Source organism: Penaeus vannamei, chromosome 2 (assembly GCF_042767895.1).
Source record: "Penaeus vannamei isolate JL-2024 chromosome 2, ASM4276789v1, whole genome shotgun sequence".
Lineage (NCBI taxonomy): Eukaryota > Metazoa > Arthropoda > Malacostraca > Decapoda > Penaeidae > Penaeus > Penaeus vannamei.
Genome location: NC_091550.1, coordinates 19560028 through 19570027, shown reverse-complemented (window position 1 = coordinate 19570027; position 10000 = coordinate 19560028). Strand labels below are relative to the sequence as shown.

Below are 10000 nucleotides of genomic sequence, written 5' to 3'. Positions count from 1 at the left end.
CGGGTAATGGGAATGCAAACCCCTCATGATGACAGGCCACCCGGTCGAGGCGTGAGGAAGAAGCGTCTTGATAGCAACCCTTCGATCACTTTCCCGCGCCTGTTCCGGTGGGTGAAGCCTCTCGGTGGGTGCTTCCGCCGAGATGCGCCGTCAGTTCCTCCTTGCGTTGCACCCCAGCCTCACCTGCCTGTCTGTGCGGAGGCAACCACAGGCTTCCTTACGTGCCCAACTAACACGGACGGCCGCTGCTCTTTGTCTCGGAGGCTTTCTTCTCCTTTGTGGTTTACATATTTTAATTTCTGATTCGTAATTCTAATCATGTGACCATTGAAGAGGCCCAGTGTGTCGTCATTTGAAAGCGTCCCCTTAAAATACCTTTTATACGGAAGACCCGCGTACCTGACGTAAAGGATTGACACCTGGCACGCTGAACCAGGGTTGTGGGGTTTAGTCTTCGTTGTTATCGTCGTGACAATATGGCCGAGGTTGCCTTGGCCGGGACGTAGTAAACAGAGATGAGGATTTCACATGAAGAAGTGTAACGTGCGAGTGAGAAGAGGTGGAGGTTATATCGTGCGATATACGAAGCTGTGATCACGTTTTTATAAGATTGTGAAAAAAGAGAAAAGAATATACACAAATAGAAAATAATATTGAGAAAGGAAGATGAGGCATAATTTATTATGTCTGTTCTTATACTAGTATATGGAACACTACTGGTAACATCAAAAACAAACAGCTCTCCCAGAGGAGAAAAAGAGTAAAGAATAGGACTATTATGATGTTTGACGAGCGCCACGAGGTCAGCGAGCAACGCCCCGGGCGGTCATTCCTCGCGTAACGGTAAGGCAAGCTTCGCGCTTCCTTCCCGTGAAAGGCGTCAGCAGCGGCGGCGCGGGAGGTCAAGACTGATGATACGCAATTGCTAGTTATGACTAGTCGTGTGTTCTGCTGAAGTAAATGTCTTTTGGTGTGATTTATTGTTTACTGAGTACGAAGAATGTGATGGACAATTCTTTAATTTTTGCAAAATCTGAACATAACATGTATGCAACAGTGGTCCATCAAGCTGTAATTTTGGCCGTCGTCGTGAGCGCGGGCGTGGTGGGCGGGGCCCCTACTGGCGTTACGCCTACCGCCGAAACTCCACCCACCGCGCCCGCTTCCCGAGGCTCCAGCAGCGGTTCATATGATCTGCTGGAGGCTCCCGGCGCAGAGCGTGGAGTGGGCCTTGACCGTGAAAACTTGTGTACAAGCAGTGACTGCGCCGACGCCGCCAAGAGCAGTAATCTCGCCGGACAGCAGCAGCGACTTCAGCGGCGCCGCCAGGTGAGTCCCTTGTATCCAGCAGAAAGAAAGAACGATGAATCAGGAGAAGTCCCGTCACGGTCTAGGGCTGCGAGGGACGCAGACACGCGAGTGACAGATTGGTTATTGGGGCAAAGTACGAGTCAGGCCTCCAGTGACGGCGCGGGGGCTGGCTTATCGACGTGGAGCTGGTTGAACGGCGCCAGAGAAGCCACAATTGCGCCGACGGAGGAATCCAAGAAGGACGCAAGAGATGGCTTTCTGCAGCATAGCGCGGCATCCTCTTTGCTTCACAGTGGAAATACTGCTTCTGGCGCGGCGCTGACTGGAGGCATGACTGGTTCCTGGTCTTTGCCAATTCGTTTTAGTCAAAGCGGGACGAAAAAAATCAGTGATCCCCTGACCTCCTCCCCGTCGCTTCCCCCGGTGCTAGACAGGACGACGAGAGAAACAGAGCCTCACGCAGGTCACCAGTCGTTGACAACACAAACCGTTAGCAACGCCCTCATCGCTGTGACTGACGAACCAGACAGGGTCCCGTCGCACCCCGAGGAGCGCCCTCCTGGCCCGCAATCATCTCATGACATGGACCCGCTTGTTGCCACTCCTCTGAACACACATACAAACACACCACTCACTACTTCGCCTCGAACGAACACTCCTCGATTCACCAATTATCCACGCACACGGAGACCACATTCTACTACCTCCAAGCACACATATACACCATTTCCACTCACAACACAGCAAGCAAATCCTCCTATAACCCAACCTACCAGCACGCCACAACAACACTCATTTCACAAGAGCCGTGAACCACCTGTAAACCAAAACCAAGGCACGGTCCTGCAGGAAACTAGCACGCCGCATTACCCATCAACGATAGAATGGCTGACTTTCTTACTCTCTGATCAATATGTCAGTTCAGATCACGCATCGACTACAGAATCAGTTACAGGTGACCCGGGAAAACATGTGAATATCAACCAAGATGCAACAGAAGAGGCAAAAGAAGTTCCAATTTTGGTTTTAGAATCTAGCCATACCTTGACTCCTTTGATGGCTCCAGGTCACGACGCATCACCAGTCGGGAATCATGGCAACTTCACAGGTCAGAAACTTCAAGGACGACCAGATGTGCCTGTCAGAGAACAACCATTCTTTGTAACGTCGTCCAGCGCTCGCCCTTCACTAATTTCTCAGGAACAAACCTTCATTGATTCAAACACACCGTTTAAGAATTTAGAAAAAGATGTCCTCGTTTCAGAACAAACGCTTGTACTATCCACAAGTCAGTCTATAATCACCGAAGGGCCATCGCGACTAACCCCACAGCCATTTACATATCCCATACAGTTAACTACTTTTACTGAACCAGCATCTCGAGGCACTACTCCGCCATATCAAGACCCCGAGCAACCACAACGAATGACTCAGACAATAGCTTTAGTAACTGATCAGCCAGTACTAACCACTGAACCTTCAGCAACCACAGGTCAAGCATTTAGTACATCTGAACATTCGCATAACCATCCTGAAAACCCTTTTATAATCACTGTTAAACCAAAAGTATCAGAACAAACGCCTAGAAACAATGAACATCCTCACAGATATTCCGACTTGTTCCTGAATAATTCTGGCCACCAATCTGTGTTAACTACCCAGTCATCTACATTTAATGATCAAGCGCCTAGAAGGCCTGAATCCCCACCCAAGGATACCAAAGAACCTTTAACAAACATAAAACAACTATTCACATCAGCTAATCTATCTGAAAGTACTGAAAAGTTACATGACAATACACATGATACCTTTATATATTCTGAATCAACACCTGATTCTGACCTTACAATGAACAACCATGAAAGAGTTAATGTAACCGAACAGCCACCCACAAGCCCTAAACATATACAAACAGATCCCGTAAACCATTTTACTGGAGTCGACAATATAAACACTCCCAGATATAGATTTTCGACTGAAAATAACCAGAAATATGGAGGACAGTCATTTGTAGCTGCTGGGGAATCCTCCTTTAGTAAATTTCATTATATGCATAATCCTCCTGACCAACTACATGCTGATCCAGAATATGAAGGACCTTCTTCAGATCTTACCCAAATACGTGAAATTCTTGGGCAGTTACTTGTTCCTGAGCAACCTATTGTAGGATTAGAGAAATATCCTCTTGGAGGGACTACAGCAGTTCCAGAGCAGTCATCGACAGATTATGACCGACTGGTCCCGTTTACCACAAATATTCTTGAGCAAACAACGACAAGCACTGAGGCCTTGAAGACAGGATACCAGACAACAGAAGACTCGCCTTGGACTGCACTTCTGCCCACGAGCAGCTTACCTAAAAAGGATCTTCTGTCAGAAATACTCAGTCAGACTTTAACATTTCTATCCAACACGAACCCTTTACCAAACACAAATAACACTGGAGAAAGACTGCCTGACCCTTTTCCGAACGGGACCAATACAGAAAAGGTTCCCACTCAACCAGAAATTAGTCCAGTACCCCAAAACACCTCAACTATTCTGGCTTTAAAGAACCATTATACACCTGATCATAACAGTGGTGAAACGCAAGGGGCACCAGTGCAAAGTGCGCCACTTGAACCAATCAGCCTTTTGCCAGCCTTAACCACCACCGCCCCTATGAAAAGTATTACTGCTTCAGAACAAAGTATATCATGTGAAGATGTTGGTAATCTTTCCCCTCTTTTGGATTTTTATGGTGCAGTTTATCCTGGATTGACAAATCCTTGTAAATCATTAAGATCAGATAAAGAGAGTGGAGGCATTGTTGAAAATCCTGATCTAAACTCTACACAGGAGCAAAAGGAGAAGTCAGTGAGTAGTGAAAAGACAGGCCCTGTCACTGCTGATCTTTCTCCCGTTATCATATCGGATACATCAATAGGATACTCGACATATAGGATACCAAATCCTGACATTGTATCAAATACCTATTCAGTTGGAAGTTCTCAGGTGTCTCCCAGCCACATCTCCATCAATCAGCCCAATGTCCTCATACACAGTAATAATTCATCACACAGTACCGATGACCTCACTCAGCCACCCACTGACATGATACTTTCACCGACAAATGCCACACCCAACGTAAATTTATCCACGAGCATTCCATACTCAGTTGATTTCCCAAAAAGGAACGTCTCATGGCACATAGGCCCCCAACCCCACAATACGGCTGACTACGAGCCCCTACTTACTCCTTCCCCAACCCCTATTTATGAGGATGTACATAATGCCTCGTACATCAGCGAGAACGTCTTTTCAACTTCTCACACTCTGCCGTCATATACGTTCGACGAGCTCTCTCAGCCAGAAGCTTTCCTTACCGTTGAGGATTTTGACGATAGACCAACGGCAACCTTGGTGGCAGGTGATGGAAGCTCAGTCGTCGTCAGCTCCATGAGTCTGAACATTGGACATGCCTTGCCAAAGCCTTACAAGGAGGAAGAGGACACAAAGTGGGTAAAGATTTCAATAGAACCGTCATCAGACTTGGCTCCTACACTTCCAGCAAGCACAAGCAAAAAAATTCCATCCACAAGCACAATGCCACCAACGTCTACAGAGAAGGAAGACAACTCTTCCCTTCCTATAACCTCCATCTGGGGATCTTGGTATAAGCGATGGATGTCATCTCGGTCAAAAGTCACGTCTGAAGGTCCTGCTTCAGACACCGGGGTTCCTGCGACAGGGACAGAAAGCCAGATTGTTGTCTCATCGTCTACAATAATACCTTCCCCTGCAACTACGACAACCACTCCAGCATTAGCAAACAACACGACATCCTTATTGTTGGATAATCTTGAAACACATCCTTCTACAAAACATCCTGCAGAATCATATCTTTTATCAGAGAGCCAAACAACGACCTCATCATCAGAAATACCCTCGGTGACCTCTCAGGCAACTCCTACTCCTGTGGTATCCCCTACTACACCACCAACAAGTACATTCCATGCAACCTCTCAAACAACGCCACTTTCAACAAAACCAACAGCTTCACCAGCGATGAGTTTTACGTCACCATTCCCTTTATCAATGAATAAGTCAATGGCGAGGAATCTTACCATATCATCGCTTCAAACAGAGTCTTCATTAAATAAATCCATACCAGCTGATTTGACAGTAGGAATGGATTCAGTTATACCTCTTACAACACATGTGTCAACGTCAAATCTTACAAAGGACTCAGGTATTAACTCACTTGTGCTAAAAGATGAACCTTCATATAGCCAGCCCATAACAGAGCGTCATACAACACCACTTTCTGCGGTATATGAAACTGAATCACCCATTAATGAATCTACCGAGACGACAGTATCGATGCATGAACCGGTATCGAATTCGAGCAGCCAAAATTCAACAATTAAAGAAATAGCCTCAACGTCCCTCGCTACAACTTCGTCGCCACTGACTCGCGTCCTAGGTTCTCTCTGGGACTTGTTTCGGCCTCAGAAACAAAAATTAAAAGTACAGACTGACCCTTTGGCCTCAGACGATCACAAAAACAAGAGTCATTCCGGAAGTAATGTTATAGGCAACACTGAGCAATTAGTTACAACAGAGATACCTTTATACACAATACATAACCTTACATCTCCTGTTCCATCTGCAGTAACTAAGAGTATTCCATCGAACATAACAGCTATAACTCAAAATGCAGGTAATTCGACTGTACTGATGTCGGATACAAATCATGAAGAGAGACACCGCTTCCTACAGATGCTAAGTACACGTAAAGAACCCCAGGTTATATCCAACAATCCCGCAGAGGGCAATGTAGAACGCCTGACACCCTCTCCGACGAAATCTCCCCTTGCAGCGTATCTTCCTTCATCAATTGAATCCTTAGACAACCTGTTTACGCTCCTCGGTAAATTCGGGAACAAGCATAGCATATTTGGAGGTCACGAGAAAAGAAGAAATGAGGAAGGCGAGGAAACTGTCCCGGGAAACCGATGGCCAGTCGTCTTGAGACAGAGGCCTTTACAACCTCCTCATTTCCCTCAACTCGTAGCGCCACCAGTTACCGTGACTTACCGCCCGCCATCCGCTCACCACAGGCCTGCCACAGGGATATCCACACAAAGACCCGCCATCATCCTGAAGAAACAAGGATCGAGGGTACATATCCCCCTAATACCCTCAGCGGATTTCAGCTCGTTTCAGCCCCACAGTTCCATTCGCTCTAAGATTACGAGCAATTTATTCCACCCTCGCCCTGGGACAACGCCAGGCGCCATCACGGTGAACCCCGCCATTCCTCCTCGCGCCACGGGCACACTTCCCCTGAACATCATTCGCTCCAGAGTGGGCGAGATCGAGTACGACCGGGCGAATGACGTCAGAAACGCCGAAGCTGAGGTCGATGAAAGTCAACGTCAGCGCCCTCCCTTGCCCGTTGAGCCCAAGACGTCGGAGACCCATCAGCGGAGGAGGTGCGGGAGTCGCCTGCTGGACCGCCTCGACTACCTGCTCGGAAGGGAGCTCGTCATGGACCAGTTCGGAGTGAGAGTGTATAGCTCCGTCGTCGAAAGGTGGGCTTTGACCTTCAGACAAACGCACACTAAAACTCCGACTAATCAGTCACTATTGCTGCACAATCTGACAAAATCCTGCACATGAGACGTTCAGAGACAGCATAATGACTTCAAGACGGACAGCTTCTGGATAAAGTACGTGACATCCTGACTGTACTGATGAAAGTTTGTAAAAAAGGACATGGCATGGACTTGATGGACGATGTTGATGAAAACCACCAACTTGAACACTTCATAAGGCATAAAAAGTGTAATCTTGCCCTGTTTCTCTTTATACCAGGAAACATACATACATACAAATATATATATATACATGCATATATATATATATATATATATATATATATATATATATATATATATATATATATATATACACATACATGTATATGTATATTGATATATATGTGCATATATATGTGTGTGTGTGTTTGTGTGTCTGTATTCGTGTGTGTGTGATATTTACAGACTTACATCAGCATGTGAAGTATTTCACCATACGCATTTTCCCTTTCAAGTACACACAGATAAACAAACGTATGATATAACTCACATACATACGCCTTTCCCTTTAAAATGCTGCTCATCCTACGATTTTTTCCATCCTTTTCCTAACAGCATACTCACGGCCGAGTGCAGCGCCCAAGAAGAAACACCTGAAGGAACGAATAGAGGGCCTCTGCCGCTCCCTCCGTCGTCCCCGCCAGCCCTGTCTCCGAAGCCTCGACCCCTCGCCCCTCCTGCAGAGTACAAACCTGCAGCCACGTTCGGGATGGAGGGATGGATGACGATGGATGACCTGAGGGCTAAGGTGAGAGGGGGGTTCACCGCGTGTTGGTTGTAGTTACTATTGTTGTCATTATGTGTTATTATTATTTGTATATTATGTTCGTCGTCGTGATTATCGTTATCTTATTTCTCATAATATTCAGCCTCTTGTTTTTTTTTTTTCTTGTTTTTTTTTTTTGCCGTACTCGTATAAACAAACGCTACAGATGTGTCGTTTTTTTATTTTCTCAACAGGCTGAAGAAGATCGCCTCAGAAAGCACAAACAGAACATCCCCGAGGATACCACACAGCTTAGCATGGACGCAGAAACCAGCGCGAGTTACGCACATTTCCTCAAGAACCACCGTCTGACGGATCCCTTCATGCCCACTGCCGCCGCCCTCTCTGCCACGCCCAAGCACTCTTCGACTTCCCCTACGCCCTCTCCTTCGACTCACCTTACCACGACAACTTCCCCTGTCTCGACGACCTTCCCTGCCTCGATGACCTTCCCTGCCTCGACGACCTTCCCTGCGTCGACGACCTTCCTTGCGCCGACGACCTTCCCTGCCACGACGACTTCTCCTACCACCACGACCTCCCTTACGAATGACACTTCTGCCAGTTCCTCCATTCTGGACGTCCCTGCTACGCATCCCTCTTCCTCCTTCCTTCCATCCTTTACATCGAACTCCTCCTTCCTACTCTCCTTCGCGACCCAAGACGACCTAGAAGTCCCTCCTCCGGCCTCGTCCCCGCGTGCGATGTCAGACACTTCAGAAGACTTGGAATCCTCAGGCTTCCCTTTTCCCTCTTCGTCCAGTGACACAGCCCCTTCGACCTCCTCCCCAGCCGCGTCTCTTGCGCCTCCTATCCTGTCCATCTTCTCTACACTCTCTACATTCGCCAATTCCTCCACCTTGACTACTCCATCCATGCATCGACCTGGTCTGTCCACGCTTCCAAGCCCGTCTATATCTACATTGTCCGATCTACCGTCTACTCCTCCTGCATACTCCACTAAGTATTCTTTGTTTAACTCTTCTACTCTGTCTACACCAAATGCGCAACAAGCTTCTTTTGATCGATATGTACATCCTACTTCATCCACTCTTCCCGTAGCCTCCACTCAACCTACTCTTTCAACATCTTCCATTTCCTCCACCCAGTCCACGCTCTCACCCCCATCAGCCTCACCCACATTGCCCGTTTCATCCACATCGTCTACAACCTCCACCCCATCCACACTCACCAATCCATCCACCTTATCCACTCCACCCACCCCCGCCACATCCTCCACTGCTTCCAGCGCACCCACAGCTTCCACACACACACTTCCTACCTCCTCCACTCTTTCCACCTCATCCCTCGCTGCAGCTGCCACCTCCCCTCCTTCGTCAGCGCCGCGTGATATCCGCCCAGCGCCCCCGACCCTCCTGCAGAGGCCACCGGCAGCCCGCAGCGAAAGGCGGGAGAGGAGGTTCGCAACTATGCTCAGGAGTCCCCCCGGCCTGGCACTCGGAGCCGGGATGCTGGCACTGAACGGCGTGGCACTGGCTGCCGGTACGTCACTCGGTTGTTCTTGGTCTTGTGTAATGTAATGTTTGATTCAACCAATGCTAACCCGGTGTACTAGTTGGCAATTATTAAAGCAAAGAAAATAAATGTGTCAGTGTATTTAAATATGTGTGTGAATGGTTTGTATTCATGAGAGAAAAAAAGTATATGTGAGAGAATGTGTGTGTGTTGCGTGTGTATGTGTGTGTGTGTGTTGTGTGTATATATGTGTGTATGTGTGTTTGTGTAAGTATATATGTATATATACCTATGCATGTATATATATATATATATATATATATATATATATATATATATATATATATATATATATATATATGTATGTATATTTCATTGCATTTGTTTCCTCCCATAGGATCCCCAATCAGTCCAGCGGAAGAGCTGCCTCCTTCCGCCCTGGAGGAGACGCCCTTCCCGCGCGCCCTCAGCACCAGCGTCTTCGGCTTCGAAACGATCCTGACGGGGCTGGTGTACCTCTCCTTCGGGATCTTCCTCTACCAGATGATCCAGAGAGCCGTGGACGCGAGACTCATCACCTCATTAACGTCGCCAAGCGGTGGGAGGAGCGCCAGCCAGTTCGATGTCGGCGCTCTGTTGCAGTCCTTAGAGGAGGTAGGAAAATGACTCCGGTTCTCCGATCAGTTTGATTTCATTTTCTCAGATCATTTTCTCCTTTGCTGCATCCTCATTTGATTGCCGTTATGTACAGTCAGCTCTCTCTCTCACTCACACAATCACTAAACGCCGTGGCAATAACCTTCGT

At 47.5% G+C, this 10000-nt stretch overlaps 1 protein-coding gene and 1 non-coding gene across 2 annotated transcripts in view; one reads left to right on the top strand and one right to left on the bottom strand.

The window, feature by feature from the left end:
• LOC113827946 (mucin-2) overlaps positions 1 to 10000 on the top strand; it is a 17296-nt gene that overhangs the window by 91 nt on the left and 7205 nt on the right. Inside the window, exons 1-4 of the mRNA XM_070130912.1 lie at positions 1 to 6887; positions 7509 to 7701; positions 7914 to 9222; positions 9593 to 9849. The exon at positions 1 to 6887 is cut by the window's left edge and continues 91 nt beyond it. Coding sequence (XP_069987013.1) covers positions 961 to 6887; positions 7509 to 7701; positions 7914 to 9222; positions 9593 to 9849 — 7686 coding nt within the window. The 5' untranslated portion in view covers positions 1 to 960. The remainder of the gene's footprint in view (positions 6888 to 7508; positions 7702 to 7913; positions 9223 to 9592; positions 9850 to 10000) is intronic.
• LOC113827947 (small nucleolar RNA Me28S-Am2589) lies at positions 2874 to 2983 on the bottom strand. Its single transcript, XR_003477778.1, has one exon. It is a non-coding gene; the product is annotated as a small nucleolar RNA Me28S-Am2589 (small nucleolar RNA).